Source organism: Carcharodon carcharias, chromosome 1 (assembly GCF_017639515.1).
Source record: "Carcharodon carcharias isolate sCarCar2 chromosome 1, sCarCar2.pri, whole genome shotgun sequence".
NCBI classification, from domain to species: Eukaryota; Metazoa; Chordata; class Chondrichthyes; order Lamniformes; family Lamnidae; genus Carcharodon; species Carcharodon carcharias.
In genome coordinates this window covers 32,691,393-32,710,292 of record NC_054467.1, presented here as the reverse complement: position 1 = coordinate 32,710,292, position 18,900 = coordinate 32,691,393, and the positions used below count along the sequence as shown (strand labels likewise).

The following is an 18,900-nucleotide window of genomic DNA, read 5'->3' as shown; positions in this document are numbered from 1 at the left end:
TCTTAGTATATTTTCAAAAATTAATTTAGCCCGTAATTAATTTATATTGCTGGCTGTTTTAAAGTAAGAATAGTAGTACAGAACAACTCTGCATTGATAGAAAATGCTGGAAAAACTCAGCAGGTTTAACAGCATCTGTGGAGAGAGAAACAGAGTTAACATTTTGAGTCCATATGACTCTTTGAAGTGGAGTCATACACGCTCAAATGTTAACTCTGTTTCTCTCTCCACAGATGCTGTTAGACCTGCTGTGTTTATCCAGCATTTTCTGTTTTTGTTTCAGATTTCTAGGGGAGAATTTTGCTGTTGGCGAGCAGGAGGCGGAGCCCGCTCACCGACAGGTAAAATGACGCGGGATGACATCGGGTAGAACCCCCAACGTCATCCTGCCCCATTTAAATTTTCAGGAAGGCGGGGGCACAGCGAAATCAGCTGTGCGCCCGCCGACCTGTCAATGGCCAATTGAGGCATTGACAGGATCATTTAATCAATTAAAAGACCTGCCCATCCAACCTTAAGGTTAGTGGGCAGGCCAGGAGCCCCGGCGGCAAATAGAGAAAACATGAAACCTCATCCACAGGCGGGATGAGGTTTCATGCAGGGGTCTAAAAAGTTAAATAAAGTTTTACTGTAATTTATGAACATGTCCCATCGCATGAAGGGGACATGTTAGGGAATTTTTTTCTTTTTTTTAATCTTTTTAAAAGTGGAAGTGATCTCCCTGATGCAGCACTTAGCCTCAGGAAGATGTGTGCATGCGCGAAAGAGCGCACTCTCACTTTTGGGGAATCCCCCCCCCTGCCCACACAGGAAGTGCATAGTGCTTCCTGCTGGAAGTCATGCTGGGCGGGCCTTAATTGGCCCGCCCACACAAAATGGCGGCGGGGCCCGCTTCTCTGGTGGGGATCGTCTCCCCACCTGCCGGAGATTGGGTTGGGCCCGCCCGCCCGGCAGGCAGAAAATTCTGCCCATTTTCTCCACAGCTTTTAGCTCCACGTTGATGATGTTTGCTGCATATGACCTGCATATAGTGCCAAAAGTAAAGTTGAAATAATGTTTGATTGAGCCCCACAGATATATCAAACAAATGCAACTGCATGAAATTAAGTATACTTCTGTGACTGGCTTAAAAGTGCAGCAATTGTGCTTCTGTCCCACCATTTTAACAGTTCAAGGCTCCAAAACAAATTGTGGTTACTTGCATTTCCTTTGCTCCTGCCTCTGATCCAGCTGCAGCAATTACCCTGGGACCTGTCAGATGTTTGGTTCCTCATGAGTCATACTGAAAAGCCCCCAAAAAATGCTTTCTTCAAAAAAACATATTCCTCTTTCCACTCAACCCCTCAACCTGCTCTTCCCTTTCCATTTAGTTTCATTAAGTAAAAGAAAATTCACCTGATTCATTTTGAAGCATTTTGTAGGCTATCCCTAATTTGAATTTGAATGACAGCATTTGTTGAGTGAAGCTTTCCATTAAAGTGTGATTTCTTTGAACTTTAGTTAATGCAGAGTGTTGTTACAAAACGTGAGTTAATAGTCAAACAGTGGAGGAATAATGGACGGAACCTTGTGGTTCCCACTGGCTGAAGAACCAGTGAGGCCCTCACACCATGTCTTTTCGAGAAGGCCCACCACATCTTGGGCCACTCAGGCACTTAACAGGTCAGCAGAGGTCCTTCCTGGACCCTGGGGGTGGATGTCCTGCCCATCGAGAGTTGCCAGCCAATCAGGCTTGACAGCACTTTTGCACAGCACCCATGTGAGGCCTCGAATTGAGGAGGAACCCAGGAAAGGGTGAGTAATGGCAGGCAGGTGATCATGGGCTGGAGGTTGCAGGGAAGAAGGGTGTCAGCAGGAAGGGCAGGGAGATGGCTCTCAGCAGGCCCTCCCTTCCCAGTGCCAGGTCCCTTGATCAGGCAGTAAGTGCTTTTGGATGAGGGACCTCCCTGGGAACCCGCAAACAAATACAGCAGGGTTTGCTTGGCAAGGTCCCCTTGCCCACCTCTGGTTAATACCAGCAGCAGTAAGGTGAGACTCTAAAGTGGGCCTTGCTGCCCCAGACTTACTCAAGTTGGAAATGGGAAGGTGGTGGAGTCCCACCCACCACCCTCCCCATCCCAATTAAATGTCCTCGCCACCAAACTCGCCATGGGAGAGGGCACAAGATTCCACCCAATGTTTTTCTTTCTCTCCAATTAAGTAACGAGGCAGATTAGCTACCACTTATTTATTTCGTTATTTTTGTTCATTCATATTTATTCTTACTAGTCTCTCTTCTGTGTTATTTCACATGGCTGGCAGAATTTAACGGAACCGTCGGGAGGGGGCTGGGAGATGGGAGGCTTGGAGAATTGGGAGGAAAGGCGGGGCTGTGGAGTGCTCGTCACTTTCTCAACACCATAGAATTCTCTCAGTGGCCGGGAAGGTGGAGGAAGTCCATTCCATCTGAGGCCAATTGAGGCCCTTAAGTGGTCAATTAAGGTCCACTTAAGGAACTCTTCCTGCCATCACTGGTAGTCCACCGGCATTAGGGTGGTCCCCGACCATGTGGAGAGGCTGCTCAGTTAAACCTGGGGGCCTCCCTGTGGGCTGAGTGGGGGTGGGTTGGGGGCATATGCTCCCACCACCCCCACTCTCTTCGTCTGACTGGCACTGGCAATTCCGGATCCCATTTACCCAGGTCCTGGGCCGCATCCAAGATGTTGCTCTGAACCGGGTACGTTCCTAGCAGTGTCCATGCTCCCGGCGGTGCTGCTGGGAATGAAGAGCTGCCAGCCCCTCGATTGGTCAGCAGATCTTGGAGGCGGAATCTCATCTCTTAAAGGACTGGAGCCCCGACGCCAGGCAGTTAATTGCCTGATTGCCAAGGAATCAAGTAGGGGGTTCCCGGAATCGACTGAGGCAGGGTTGTTCCCAGCTTTCCAGCCCACCATCAGAATTGTCACCACCCTGATACAACTCAGTCTGGGGAATCTAGATTAAGTACAGTGCTCATCCAGCAGAGCTAGATGGCAGGCAGGATAATTGGACCAGGGAGGAGATGAATGGTTAAGGAAGGGAGGATTGGGTGTTAAATTGGCAGTCAGCAAAATTAGCTCAATCAGGGTAAATGGCTATAAAGCAATCTAGGTCCTGATGGGGGAGGGGAATTGGTGGGAAGCAGAGGGGGCAATCTAAGGAAATCAGCAAGAGGGGGGAGGGTTAGCACCTTCGGGGAGGGTTAGCACCTTCGGGGAGGGCAGTGGTTAGTGATAACAGATGGAGAATTGGTAGGAAAGAATTTTCAGGAGAGGAGCATACTGATATCTGCTGGTAAATGCTATCAGTGATGTGAGGGAGATTGGGATATAGTGTACCTTTATATTTCTTCATCTATACAGCACCTATTCATTTAACAGAGTTTGAAAGTACTTTCAGCAGCAAATGGTGGGCCACCTCATTGGTACATTTCTCTCTGCCCTTAGTGATCTGCAGCCCCAGTAGTAATCCTCGGTGTGGGGGATAGCGCATGAGGTTTTGCTGAGCCACCTGGTGGCCAGTCAGTAGAACACATTGATAAAAACAAAAAAACTGCGGATGCTGGAAATCCAAAACAAAAACAGAATTACCTGGAAAAACTCAGCAGGTCTGGCAGCATCGGCGGAGAAGAAAAGAGTTGACGTTTCGAGTCCTCATGACCCTTCGACAGAACTTGCGTTCGAGTCCAAGAAAGAGTTGAAATATAAGCTGGTTTACGGTGTGTGTGTGGGGGGGCGGAGAGATAGAGAGACAAAGAGGTGGGGGGGGGGGTGGGGGGGTGTGGTTGTAGGGACAAACAAGCAGTGATAGAAGCAGATCATCAAAAGATGTCAACGACAATAGTACAATAGAACACATAGGTGTTAAAATTAAAGTTGGTGATATTATCTAAACGAATGTGCTAATTAAGAATGGATGGTAGGGCACTCAAGGTATAGCTCTAGTGGGTTTTTTTTTATATAATGGAAATAGGTGGGAAAAGGAAAATCTTTATAATTTATTGGAAAAAAAAGGGGAAGGGGGAAACAGAAAGGGGGTGGGGATGGGGGAGGGAGCTTACGACCTAAAGTTGTTGAATTCAATATTCAGTCCAGAAGGCTGTAAAGTCCCTAGTCGGAAGATGAGGTGTTGTTCCTCCAGTTTGCGTTGGGCTTCACTGGAACAATGCAGCAAGCCAAGGACAGACATGTGGGCAAGAGAGCAGGGTGGAGTGTTGAAATGGCAAGCGACAGGGAGGTTTGGGTCATTCTTGCGGACAGACCGCAGGTGTTCTGCAAAGCGGTCGCCCAGTTTACGTTTGGTCTCTCCAATGTAGATGAGACCACATTGGGAGCAACGGATGCAGTAGACTAAGTTGGGGGAAATGCAAGTGAAATGCTGCTTCACTTGAAAGGAGTGTTTGGGTCCTTGGACGGTGAGGAGAGAGGAAGTGAAGGGGCAGGTATTGCATTTTTTGCGTGGGCATGGGGTGGTGCCATAGGAGGGGGTTGAGGAGTAGGGGGTGATGGAGGAGTGGACCAGGGTGTCCCGGAGGGAGCGATCCCTATGGAATGCCGATAAGGGGGGTGAAGGGAAGATGTGTTTGGTGGTGGTATCATGCTGGAGTTGGCGGAAATTGCGGAGGATGATCCTTTGAATGCGGAGGCTGGTGGGGTGATAAGTGAGGACAAGGGGGACCCTATCATGTTTCTGGGAGGGAGGAGAAGGCGTGAGGGCGGATGCGCGGGAGATGGGCCGGACACGGTTGAGGGCCCTGTCAACGACCGTGGGTGGAAAACCTCGGTTAAGGAAGAAGGAGGACATGTCAGAGGAACTGTTTTTGAATGTAGCATCATTGGAACAGATGCGACGGAGGCGAAGGAACTGAGAGAATGGGATGGAGTCCTTACAGGAAGCAGGGTGTGAGGAGCTGTAGTCGAGATAGCTGTGGAAGTCGGTGGGTTTGTAATGGATATTGGTGGACAGTCTATCACCAGAGATTGAGACAGCGAGGTCAAGGAAGGGAAGGGAAGTGTCAGAGATGGACCACGTGAAAATGATGGAGGGGTGGAGATTGGAAGCAAAATTAATAAATTTTTCCAAGTCCTGACGAGAGCATGAAGCGGCACCGAAGTAATCATCGATGTACCGGAGAAAGAGTTGTGGAAGGGGGCCGGAGTAGGACTGCAACAAGGAATGTTCCACATACCCCATAAAGAGACAGGCATAGCTGGGGCCCATGCGGGTACCCATAGCCACACCTTTTATTTGGAGGAAGTGAGAGGAGTTGAAGGAGAAATTGTTCAGTGTGAGAACAAGTTCAGCCAGACGGAGGAGAGTAGTGGTGGATGGGGATTGTTCGGGCCTCTGTTCGAGGAAGAAGCTAAGGGCCCTCAGACCATCCTGGTGGGGGATGGAGGTGTAGAGGGATTGGACGTCCATGGTGAAGAGTAAGCGGTTGGGGCCAGGGAACTGGAAATTGTTGATGTGACGTAAGGTGTCAGAGGAATCACGGATGTAGGTGGGAAGGGACTGGACAAGGGGAGAGAGAAGGGAGTCAAGATAACGAGAAATGAGTTCTGTGGGGCAGGAGCAAGCTGAGACGATCGGTCTACCGGGGCAGTTCTGTTTGTGGATTTTGGGTAGGAGATAGAAGCGGGCCGTCCAAGGTTGGGCGACTATCAGGTTGGAAGCTGTGGGAGGGAGATCCCCAGAGGAGATGAGGTCAGTGACAGTCCTGGAAACAATGGCTTGATGTTCAGTGGTGGGGTCATGGTCCAGGGAGAGGTAGGAGGAAGTGTCTGCGAGTTGACGCTCAGCCTCCGCGAGGTAGAGGTCAGTGCGCCAGACAACAACAGCACCACCCTTGTCAGCGGGTTTGATGATGATGTCAGGGTTGGACCTGAGAGAATGGAGTGCAGTAAGTTCAGAGAGAGACAGGTTAGAATGGGTGAGAGGAGCAGAGAAATTGAGACGACTAATGTCGCGCCGACAGTTCTCAATGAAAAGATCGAGAGAAGGTAAGAATCCAGAGGAAGGGGTCCAGGTGGAGGGAGAATATTGGAGATGGGTAAAGGGATCCGTTGAACTGGGAGAGGACTCCTGCCCAAAGAAGTGAGCCCGGAGATGAAGACGGCGGAAGAAGAGTTCAGTATCATGCCGAGCCCGAAATTCATTGAGGTGAGGACGTAAGGGTATGAAACTAAGTCCTTTGCTGAGCACTGAACGTTCAGCATCGGAGAGGGGAAGGTCAGGGGGTATAGTAATACACGGCTGGGGTTGGGATTGGAAGAAAGGGTGGGGACGGAGGAACAGGCAGGGGTGGGGGGTCCTAGATGGGTGTTGGTGTCGATTAGTTGTTGTAGCTTGCGTTCCTTAGCACTTGAGAGAAAGAGAAAAAGTTTCTTGTTGAGGCGTCGGATGAGCCGAAGGATAAAATGAAACTGGGGGCACGCGCAGCTTTGAAAAAGGGTACGGCGGTGCTGCTGGAGGGAGAGGTCGAGTGTGTTCATATGGCGGCGCATGGCACTGAGTGTGGATTTCAGAATGTGACGGGAACAGCAGTCCGAGAAACGTTTTATGTCCCGGAGATACCTGTAATCCTGGGTGGGTTCGAAACATGAGGGGTGGAAGAACACATTGCTGACTCAAACCCCAGTGCATATTTGCAACAGTTTTTATAGCTCCTTAGATTGATGACATTTATCACAAAGAAAGCCCAGCACAGCCACACCTACAGGCATAACTGTCTGTTTTAAACTGGATTTTCCATAGAGATCTTTAACATTGGTGTTTTAAATGTATTTAAAATGGAATGTTGCAACCCACTCAGTGACTTTAACAGATATGACGTTGTGTGAGACATAAAAACATATGGAGCAATAAGTCTTTTGACCTATTAATCCATTCCTAGAACTAACAAACCATGTACTATCTGCTGTACTATATATTTATCTAAAACGTGCTTTGTTATTGGTGCCCACTTAAGATAGGTGCTGCATTGAAAGCACATATCTAGCCATTTTAGGCATTGCACTCCTTTAGATGAGTGCCATTACTAGCTACATGAGTTGTTTTGCTGAACTATTTTTAAAAAAAAAGACAAGTTTTGTATCTTTATAGTGTACTTGATTTTACCCCACTTAGTGCCTATATCCCTGTATTTTCCAATGATGGCTTGTTGGCAGCTGCAGTTTCAGAAGATGGAAACCATGCTGGGTATATATCCCTTCTTTCTTATTTTGGAGAAATGGGAAAGAAGCATATGTAGTCTTGAACTGGACTGTCTGCTCCTGCTCATACGTAACAACCTATGTCTATAAAGCAACGCTTAACAGGCGGTACGTGCCCAATGAGATCTGCAATCTCATGGAGCCAAACGGTTAAACATGTGCCACAACAGGGACTGTTCTCACAATAGCTGCTTAAGTGAGCATTGCATTGAACTTTTATGCACTGGGTGGCAGAGCAGAAATGCCAAATTTTTCATTCAGCAATGAACTCATCAATAAAGCAGGTGACTGGGTTAGCAGGCAAGCTCCTTCATCATTTTCCCCTGGAAAGCTGCTAATAGCTCAAGAGAACACTGTACCTTTTCTCTATGGTAGGTTTGAGAACACTGTACCTTTTCTCTATGGTAGGTTTGAGAACACTGTACCTTTTCTCTATGGTAGTTTGAGAACACTGTACCTTGTCTCTATGGTAGGTTTGAGAACACTATCTTTTCTCTATGGTAGGTTTGAGAACACTGTACCTTTTCTCTATGGTAGGTTTGCTCAAAGACCACAGCGTAATTGAGAGTGCACGTGTGAGTGAAAGGATCGCTGTCCTCCAATGCGCAATCACTCTGCGACAATATACCGAAAATCATAAGAGTGAATGCTTGCTACCTTGGTAGCAGTCAATAAGACTTTGTTTTACGTCAATTTATCATGCAGCAGGATTCAATTCCTGACTCCACAAACTCAACTCAGGAGAAAATGCCCCGAATGGTCGGGTTTTCACTTGGGGGAGTGGGATGTGAATGCTAACTGGAGTGGGGCCCACTGACCAGTAAAGAGTTTGGAGGCAGCCACTGGAGCTGTTGGGTGCCAAGGTGGGCTAGTTAAAAGGCCCGCCTTGGTGCTCTGGGACTTCATGCCAGTTGTAGAAAAATCTTTAAAACCAAAAACATCCCTCAAGCCCTCCCCCCCCCTCCCCTACATACTCCCCATGCCCCATCCATGCCAATTTGTGCCACCTCTTGCCTCTCATACCTTCCATGCCAACCTATGCTTCTCTACCCACTCTTCATGGCCCCTCACACCCTCAATGCTAACTTAGTGTCAACTCATGCCAACCCATGTCCGCCATTGCCCTTGCACCCTCATGGCTACTCACCCTGTATCCATGGGTAGACTTCAGGAGCCATGCTGGGATGAAATAAAATTAAGTTCTAAGCATCTGTTGCAGATTTCACTATATTTAAAAACACCCTCATTGATAAGATTCCATTCAATACATTTAAATCCCTTCAAGTATTTAATCCCTTATAAAACACACATTTTCCTCAGTAACTTAATTCTCTGTATAAACAAACAAACTTCTATTCATAGCCCCACATCAAAGACAGCTAATCTCTTTATAGTCACTTGGAGCTGTCAATTCAAACTGTGAACTTACAGGCCACCACTTTGATAATGATAGGCTGTGGAAGCAATCAGGCAGAAATAATACCATACTGATAGTACTTAGGCTTATGTCAACAAATATCTCCTGAAATTGCAAGTAACATTTGTTCTCAACTACAGGCTGGCTGTGTTTTTCAAAATTAAAGGGCAGGAGATTTAAATGACTTGAAAGCTTGGCAGTTCTGCAGAGCTTATCCACTTTTTATGCACATTCATGTCTACTCTTATCAATCCTAAAGGGATACCTGACCTCTACAAAGAAATCTGGTAGGTTCGGACCTTTTCCTCAAATGCCTAAAGCCCACAAGTCACGTTTCTGAAACTTTGATGACCAAAATTGTTCCTATATGAAAGAGTGCAGCTTCAAATGCCCTGCTTCCATCTACCCTTCCCCCCCCCCCAATATGGGAAACTGATGGTTGCTAGATTCCAGGCTCTGGCATCATTTTGGTTAAGGCGCAGAGTTCTTCTGACTCGGCAAAAATTCAAGCTGATGTTTTCTCTCCTGGGGGACTTAGTTTAGGGGGTTTTATTTATAAATAAGGGGTTTCCCATTTAAGATGGGGATGAGGAAGAATTTCTTCTCTGAGAGTGGGTTAGTATTTGGAATTCTCTTCCCCATGAGCACTCTAGGCTTAGTCATTGAATATATTCAAGGCTGAGTTAGACAGACTTTTGATTGTTAAGGAGGCAGGCAGGAAAGTCGAGTTAAAGCCACATTCAGATCAGCCAAGATCTTATTTATCGGTAGAGCAGGCTCAAGGGGCCGAATGGCCCACTTCTCCTATTTCTTGTTATTATGTAATTCATTTTGTGAATTTTAAGAAAGTTATATTATTTTGTTCACTATTAGTGAAACTGTTGAATTGATATGCAACATTTTTTCTGCTTTGTTTTCTAGTTCAGCGTACCAGTATATTTACTATTCACCTGAAGACACGACCAAAGCAAAAGAAGTTATAACCAACATTTATAAGCTTCAACCTCTCATACTGTGCAACACCGATCTACTACTTACTGCAGCAAGGCAACGCTCCAGTGACAACCTCAAAGATTCATTGAAAACACTCAGTGAAATAGTAAGGATTTAGACTGTTAACTTTAAAAGGAATGTTGGCTCTTTGTTATTGATTGTTCTTATCCAGAATGCTTCCTAGGTCTGACTTCTGAAGCTAACAATTGGTTGAGTATTGTGCTGGGTGGAGCTCAGCTCAGGGATGAAGAAAGAAAACGCATTTATCCACAATTTTAATGAGAGTGGCTAAGAGATTTTTAGTGTCAATTTTGCACTTCCACCAGGGTTGTGAGTTTGTAAAAACTAACTTCAGCTCCTTGTCTACATTGTCTTTGGGTGGTGTACAGGGTTTCACAGAAAAGATAATTATGTAAATGAGGATTATGTTTTAAACTTACTAAAAGTATTTGGCGGTCAGTGTGGAATTCTGAGCTATCTAACACTGGCGCACAGCTAAAGTTTTAACTCTGTTTAAAGTTACATTGTATCAGATTTCAAATTAGGTACTTTGCTAATGAATGAGAACTTTTTCAATCTTAAAATCTGCTGGAAGGAATTGTAAAGATGTAATAATCACTTAAATTATGTACTGTTTTTCTCGTTATGTTTTTCCTTCTCCCTTCAAGGCAGTATCTCATTTGGGGGTATTCTTTCATGGATTTCTTGATACCTCTTGAAAGTATCCAAGTCACATCAGACCGTTCCTATAAGGGCCAGCATAGCCCAGACTGTCTAAGACTTGTTCACAAAATTTACACAGCAAATTTTCCTGGAGAGGACACTAGAAAATGTGTGCTTGCTTTTTTCAATCACTAGCCTAGATAGGCTAATAACGGAATGCTCAGCAATCCCCAGCTAAGGCTGATGATTTCGCAGTAGCCCTGGTTAGATGTATTCTGTCTCTTGAATTGTGCACACTGCATTAGTTTGATTTCAGTGTAATAGGGTTTCTTCATTGATACATTGATTCCCTCCTGATGATTGCTTGCACTTTCCAAATTGCATCCCTAGTCTCTCTCACCACAGCGGTTTGTTCTTTTTGAGCTGTTAAGCCTTTGGAGTATATGTTTTATTGATGTTGAAGTTGATAAATGCTCATGGATTATTTCCATTATTGAAGAGCTGGGGCTGGATTTTCTTGTGGGCTTAGAAAAACCCGGCCTGTGCCCTGTACACTTTTGAGCCTTCTGAAATACACACCTAACACGTGGGTGACTTTGCCTGGGATTTTTGTCTTTTCACACTGGAGTTGGGTTTGCAGTGCATTTTACAAGCTGCAAAGAGCATGTGAGAAGTGTGAGTGCGGAGGCAAGCCAGTTAGAAGGCCCACCTCAGTTCTCCAACACAACATCCCCAGCTCCCAACACTGCATTAAAACATATCCACATTACAATACAGCATCAAATAGTGACATTTGAAAGTATCAAAACGTTTCACACTCACCTTTCAAAATGTTCCTGACTCCTCAGCAGGCTTCCCCCAGTGGTCACAAACTCTCCAAGGAAGTGCAATTTTTCAAGGCTTCCGAAACCTACACCAGAGCACAAAAGTAGTTTGCAGGAGGAACTGCAACTTTCCTGTGGCCCTCGCAATGGGGACCCCAACCTTGGAAGAGGTGCAAGTGTGTTTTGCACTTGAGGCAAAGAAGCACATGAAAATAGTGTGGGGTCAGGTAGGCAGAGGAAAATTGTTTATCCTGCAAAACAAAACTAAGTTCAGCATTTCACGACCCAATTCTCACTTCCATTGGGAGATGAAAACCTAGGATTATGCTAGTATTTGTCTTTGCTTGACAATACTTCAGGGGGTATTCATTGTATGGATTAACCATTCTAAGCTCACTTTCAGTTTCATTCCGTTCTCATCTTATAAGGTTCTCACCTCTTCCTTAACTATCCTTTTGCTGTGACAATAGTTCTAGTTGCAACAATACTCACTTCTAGTCACCTTTTTGGCTCTCTGATCATTTTTTGGTCGACTTCTGAAATTTGCTTTGGCCTTTCCTGTTGACCCTCAACCTCTTCATGCAAGTTTTATGAAGTTCATTTTTCCTTCCTTAATTGTATCCTTGTAAGGCTGAACAGCCTGTTTTCGGGAAACTTCTCATGTAGCTCTATCCTCTTACACAAAAGATCAACCTCACTCTTGTGGCCAAAACTGGACAATGCACTATAAAGAACTTGTATTTCTGTAGTGCCTTATCAGGCCAAAATTGTTCATGTTCAATGAATGGCCCTGTAGTAATGTTCATACTAAGAATTCCTAAGCAGAGGTCAGAGAGAAGGCCTTTATCACATTTTTCTGGGTTTCATAAAAACAGGGATGACGAGTGAAATCCTAAATTTGAGTGCAGGAACTTATACTAACTCCTTCATACTGGAGTTAGTACAATTCTGCCTTTAGTGAAAGTGGACTCCAATTGGTGTAACATGACTTGAAAATATTTATAGTACTTTTTCGTGGCTGTAGAAAATAATTTCATCTCAGCCTTACACCTTGGAAACAGACTGAGCTGTTAAGAAAGTAGATTTCAGAGAATGTCCGTGCTGATCAAGGTGTGTTGGCATCCCAGAGCCTAGAATGGCTGGCTTGAAGCACAAGACTAAAGCTGTGCTGACTGGGCACCTCATTTCCGTCATTTATCTTCCAGAGAAAACTAGAATCTATGAATATTATGTGTGATGTGGCAAGTATAGTGCATAATGATAAAATCTACCACAAACAGCATGTTGCACATTAAATAATCTCAAGGTGCTTCACAGAGGTATAAGTAAAAGACAGATGTTGACTCAAAGAAGGCAACCTTAGGAGGGCTAACTTGATCATGGAGGTGAGGTTTTAGAAAGATCTTAAAGGAGGTTGGCGGGTTGAGGAGTGAATTCCAGAATGTGGGCTCTAGAATCAATGGAAATGCAGATTAGGTGATTTTTTATAAAGGTTGGATGATCCATTCCACAGGTTTACCACCCAGGTGGTAAGGTGCTCTATTGTGATATGGATATGTTTTAATGCAGTGTTGGGAGCTGGGCTGTTGTGTCGGATGTCTCCTGTAAAAGGTGGGACAGGCTAATACCATATAGACAGCAGGCACACATGAACGCCATCATCTCGCAGTTATGCAAAATAAAAATGATCTCAGCAACTAAACTCTCAGAAGAAATTGTCACGTGTGTAACAATGAGTGGCTATTCTCCCGAAAGAAGGTGTGTGTTAACATTTCTGTACAATCATCCATAATTTTACCAACAGTGTGTTCTCTTGTAAGTGGCACATTGAGAATACAGACCACTATTATAGTAGGATAAAGGCAAAATACTGCAGATGCTGGAAATCTGAAACAAAAACACAAAATGCTGGAAAAACTCAGCATGTCTGACTTCATCTGTGGAGAGAAAGGCAGAGTTAATGTTTCAAGTTTGTATGACTCTTCAGAGCTAAAGGGAAGTAGAAATGTGGTGAAATATATGTATAAGAGGGGTGGAATAGGTGAAGTTGGATAAAAAGCCAGTGATAGGTGGAGGCAAAAGAAAGATGTCATAAATGAAAGGTCAAAGGTTTGTTAATAGTGGTGGTACTGGCTAAAGGAGGTGCTAATGGTGACAGTAAGAGTAGAAAGCAGAATGTGATAATGGCTGGACCAGAGTAAGCACTCTGGAAAGTGATAGATGGCTCTAGTGGGGGTGAGATAGGGGGAGGGGACGGTGGTGGGAAAAATGTTTGAAAATAGGCTAAAAGCTGGGGATAAAACAATGAATAAAAATGGAAGTAAATTTTGAAAATAATAAAGTGGGAAAAATTTAAAAAAAAAATGAATATAGGAAGAAGGAAGGGATCAAAAAGGGGTGGGGATGGAGGAGAGAGTTCATGGTCTGAAGTTGTTGAACTCAATGTTAAGTCCGGAAGGCTGTAAGGTGTCTAATCGGAAGACGAGATGTTGTTGTTTCAGTGTGAGTTAAGCTTCACTGGAACATTGCAGTAGGTCAAGGACAGACATGTGGGCATGAGAACAGGATGACGTGTTGAAATGGCAAGCAACAGGAAGGTCTGGTCATGCTTGTGGACAGACCGAAGATGTTCTGCAGAGCAGTCACCCAATCTGTGTTTGGTCTCTCCAATATAGAGGAAACTGCATTGGGAGCAACAAATGCAGTAGACCAAAGTGAGGGAAGTGCAATTATAGTAGTAGTATTATAGTAGTATCTAGACTAGTCCAAGATGTCTTGACACTTGTTAAATGTTTGATCATTTTCATGTTTGAATTTCTAATTTGCATATTTGATACCTATTGGCTTCCTGAAACAGAGCTTTAATATTTTATTTATAGGAGTAGATTTTAACTTTCAGGCAGCTGCACACCTGTTCAAGCAGCAAGGAGGCTGGTGCCTTTTTGAGGCTCAGACCTCAGTTAAATAGAACTGGTATGTTGCAGATGCCAAACAGGGTCAAAATAAGTTGCTGGATTCAGGCCCAGCAATATCAGATGGCTGAGGCTTCACAGCTGGAAGCAAGGTGAAATGAAGACTGTGGTCACGAGCCGGGAACCCAGGGAGCAGCAGTCAATTATTTTTGAACTGTAGTTTCATGGCCAAACAATGCTGGCAATTTTATCCACGGCAAGGTTCCACAATCAGGAATAAGACAAATGACCAGTAAGTCTTTTTTTTTTCTGGTGGTGGTGTTAAAGAGACAAAAGTTGTCCAGGAAACTGGAGATTTCCCCTGCTCTTCTTGGAACATTGTTGTGGAATCTCTTATTTTCCCTAAACAGTGCCCTCAGCTAAATATCCCATCTGAAAGACAAAAAAAAAATCATGTTTGGAAAGCATGTCTTTTCTCATGTAATGTGTTAATGCTGTAGAATGTTGCACCACGACAACTGGGGCTGTTGGGACGAAACATAGGAGCAGGAATAGGCTATTCAGCCTCTCTAACCTGTCCCGAGCATTGTGGGATAATGACTGATAAGGGGATGGGATGATCCTTGTCCTAGCCATTCAAGCGCCAGAAAATGAATCACCAGCTTCAGCTGCATATCTGTTAGAGAGTTGCTGAACAGGTTGTTGGCATGTCTCCACAGAGGAGAGAGGAGATCAAAAGGAAAATCTTTTAATATATCTCCTGGGTGCCCTTTTTCAAGGCATGATTGATGGAACTCTTGGGTGTTGATTACTGTTCTCCTTTTGGTTAAGACTGTTGTGTATGTGCTGGAGGGAATTCCAAGAAAGAGTAATGGAGAAAAAAAGAGAGCTTACAATGAAGGTCATCTTTCCATTTCTGCCCTCATTAGCACCAGGGCATGTTGGTATTTGAAAATTGCTTCAGTAAAGCCATCAGAGAAAAGACACTGTTTCCTTTAGAATTCCGTTAACATTTTTCTTCATTGCACACAATTCTACTATGCTATGCCAGTGTAAGGTCTGACATAGCAGATTGTTAATAAATTATAAGTGTTACGCCATGTGCCACATCATGATGTGTGCCCTGGGCTATAAATGGTGCATCATTCATAAATGATATCACGGATTATCTTTGATATTTTAAACCATGTTCTAATCCTCAGCTTGTCCTATTATGAGCCCACTCACAACACATAGGTAAAACTTGCTTGTATTTCAGTCAAAATGGATGCCATTTTTCTCACCAACACTCTAAGGGAAAACAACATTATCACTCCTAATAACTTAATTTTCTACTTGAGAGAAGGCTATATTATGCCAGTTTTCCATGTTTCGTTTATCCCTATCTTTGAGCACTGGCACTCACTCAGTAGAAAGAAGGACGTGGACATTTGATATTCTGAATAATTAGTACCATCAAGGCATCAAGTAATTTTTTTTTTGATGGTGTGACCACTGACAGAGGTGAAGCCAAAGAAAAGATCTTTAATGCCACAAAGGAAAAGTAAAACATAACACCAAACACAACAAACACTCGTACACCTATATCCTTAGACTTGAGAAGACATACTTATGACTCTGCCACATCCTCAGTCAGAAGGCTCCAGCATGCACTTCAATATGATTGTAACAATGGCAAATTATCTCCTCTAACAGGAATGTTGTAACAATTCCCTGAAAACAGTCCTTTTGACTATTCTCCAGTGAAAGAAAATGGGAACCACAGAATGGAAGATCCACTGAACATAGTACCAGTAAAGGGGGAATATGAATAGCTAATATTAATCTGTTAAAAAGAAATATTGTTTTAAAATGGAGCAGAGAGGATGTGCAAATTGTTCCAGTTGTGTGCAGGGCATTGCATGACAGTGAGCTCAGGTTGTGCCAGCCTCATGATAGAATATATAAGTAACCTTATATAAGTATATAAGGGGGCCAGATTCTCATCATGGAGTCAGGAATTTTTCAGACATCGCAATTCCGCTTCTACCCCAGCAGCGCTGGCAGGCAGGATTTCACCTCCTGGAAGGGGGGATGGCCTGGAGTCAGGCTTGTCGTCTCCAGCAGAAAGCCCGAGGTGAGAGGATCTCTAAGTGGCCAGGTTAAAAGGCCCACCTCCGTTCCTGGAGACACCACCCCAATTCTTCAGATACATATGAGCATATGAAATAGAATCAGCGTAAAGCCCTCCTCAACCTCACCTCCGTAATCCCCCTAACCCCCTCACCATTTAAACCCCGCATCTGCCCTTCACCCCTTTCACCTCCACAGCCTCATCCCCCACAGCCCTAACTGACTCACCTAGTACCTATTTATAAACATAACTCACAGGTCCCATAATAACATTTGGAAGTTGTTAAAAAAGCTCAATTGTTAAAAAGCTCAAATCTGTCAAAATAAACAAATGTCACTTGGATAGGCATTTAAAAATATCCTCTTCAAAGGCTCTTAAATCTGTCAAAATGAACAAACTCGCATTACTTAGGACAGCAGTGAAAGTAAATTCTTCAGTACAAAATCCATTGGTGTCTTTGAAGGTAAGCAAAAGCTCATATACCTGTCAAAGCTTTTGAACAGCCAAACAGATGGCTGAGCTGTTCTGAATGAATGAGTGCAATGGAGAGAGTTTAAATGATTAGCTCTGGATCTCACACTGGGCTAACCTTTCAATATAATACAATGCAAAATAGCAATTTTCCATTGGATAATCTGTTCTGATGCATCTGAAGACTTTCACACTTTTACAATGCTATTCTTTCATTTGATAGCTTGCCAGTTGTCCGAAGTAACAACCTGGCAACCTGTTATTTAGTGGGTACTTAGCTTTTCCAATCACATCAGTCACTTTCGTAAAAGCAGCTTTAAGTCAGGCTACAGCATTTCATGGTGAACTGTAAAGGAGCCTACAAATTTTTGCTCACCTTTTATACTCCTCCCTCCTCTATTCTGTGGCTCATACCTTTACTCTGTAGGTCTAATTTAGGAAGGCGTTCAAAATGCAGCTGCCTTGTTAAAATTGTTAAGGTTCTGGAATGCCATCTAGAAGAGTGCCAGCAATATCTAAGCAGCAGCATGTGTGGTTGCCGATCTGCCCCCTTTCCTGCTCTGCTGAAAATAAGCATGGAGTTGTAGGCAGGAAATGCTGGCAGGACTTCAGCCTTCACTGCTCAGTGGCCATTTTTTCCAATTCTCAACTCCGAATGGTGCCGAAACAGGATTGCAAAATCTGGCCCAGGAACTTTGTCCAACAAATGTTGGAAAATTTCTGGTGTACCTTAACCTTAAATACATAACTCTTTATGCTTTACTTTCAGAAAAGTTGTAAATTCAGCTACAAGTAATGCACACATACCTATCCTCAAATCATTTTTGAAGTAAAATATTAACTTCCAAATGATAACTGATTAGCAAATACTAAAAACGATTAGATAAATACTGTATGGCTTCTTAAACCGGAGCCTCTTGATATTGAGTATTTGATGCCATAGCTTGAGTGTACACAAGTTTGATGACCACAATTTTATGGTCAAGTTGGCAAAAGGTTCACCAGTTTGACTTGTTTTTTTTGAAGGTTTACGTTAATTGATAGATCTTTTGCAATGAATAACTGGAATTGATTTTACTAGGACTGTGTGGAATGTAGGAGAACAAATTGTGATATAGTAGCTCAGCAATTCAAGGTGTTTGATCTTCACTGTAAGAAGCTGTTGTTAAAATTTATTAGTAGATGCTTGGGGAGATTTGTCAAAATGTGGATTTGTTAGATGTGAGAGTTGTAGCTTTCAATCAAAGCAGATAAATGGAAGAATTAAAAAAAGAACAAATGCATGACACTATATAAAACTGGAACTATGAAAGCTAAAGAGATAAAACTGGTGTGAAATTGAGTGTTGACGAAATCTAATAATGGTTGCAATAACCATATTTCTCTAGTACTTATGTGCCCAAGTTGCCACATTGAATACATTGTTCCATAATGCACCCGGAAGCACTTGATGCTGAAGCTGGCACATATGTGATAGATTCATTAGGTCCCCAAAAGTAATATGGGCTGAACATCAATCCAGGTGCTTAGTGTCTGTTTGAACTAGCTCCTGCAACGGAGAAATCGTTCCTCATGATGGACCTTTAAAGTGGCTTGATTAGTTTGAGCTGTGTACAAGTATGTGATGTGTATTTTCCACCTATGTTAATGTTTCCTTGCTGTTTACTTATCAAAGTTGCTTTGATGTCACGGACACATTACAAAGGGAGTGTTAATGGTAGTGTTAACACGCTGTTTCTGATAGCACCTCCTTTAGTCTTTAACACTACCATTAACATTCCCTTTGTCGTGTGTCCATGACATCTTTGTCAATCTCCCCTGAGCTCCCAACTATCCCTAGCCTATTTTTTCCACCTGCTCCGCCCCCTCTTATACAGGATAATATCCATCACATTTCTACTTCTCTTTAGCTCTGAAGAAGTCATACAGACACAAAACGTGAACTTTGTTTCTCTCTCCACAGATGCTGCCAGACTTGATGAGTTTTTCCAACATTTTCTGTCTGTAACTGTACTGATTTGGTCAGTGACTCTGAACCTCACCTCAGCGTTTTAGTCACAAAACCACCCCTGGTTTTGCAAATACAATAGAATTGACTTTCAAGCTAACAGTAACGGCGCACTACAAAGGTCCAAATTGTGAACTCCTCCCACGCTGCCTCACTAATTCATCACCGCAGGGCAAAGCAAATTGTGCAGATGCATTTAAGGGAAAGCTAGATAAACACATGAGGGAGAAGGGAATGAAGGGTTACGATGATAGATTTAGATGAGTGAGG

At 43.7% G+C, this 18,900-nt stretch overlaps 1 protein-coding gene and 1 long non-coding RNA gene across 4 annotated transcripts in view; one reads left to right on the top strand and one right to left on the bottom strand.

Annotated features, from left to right (window-relative positions):
• The window catches only part of inpp4b (inositol polyphosphate-4-phosphatase type II B), a 900,896-nt gene that overhangs the window by 730,715 nt on the left and 151,281 nt on the right, over positions 1–18,900 (top strand). For all 3 annotated transcript variants that reach the window (XM_041213287.1, XM_041213212.1, XM_041213146.1), the window contains one exon: positions 9,568–9,745. In XM_041213287.1, the coding sequence (XP_041069221.1) occupies positions 9,568–9,745 (178 nt within the window). The remainder of the gene's footprint in view (positions 1–9,567; positions 9,746–18,900) is intronic.
• Positions 1–18,900, bottom strand: part of LOC121291802 — a 55,667-nt gene that overhangs the window by 11,847 nt on the left and 24,920 nt on the right. The window contains exon 3 of the long non-coding RNA XR_005946083.1: positions 11,125–11,212. This is a non-coding gene — a long non-coding RNA (uncharacterized LOC121291802). The remainder of the gene's footprint in view (positions 1–11,124; positions 11,213–18,900) is intronic.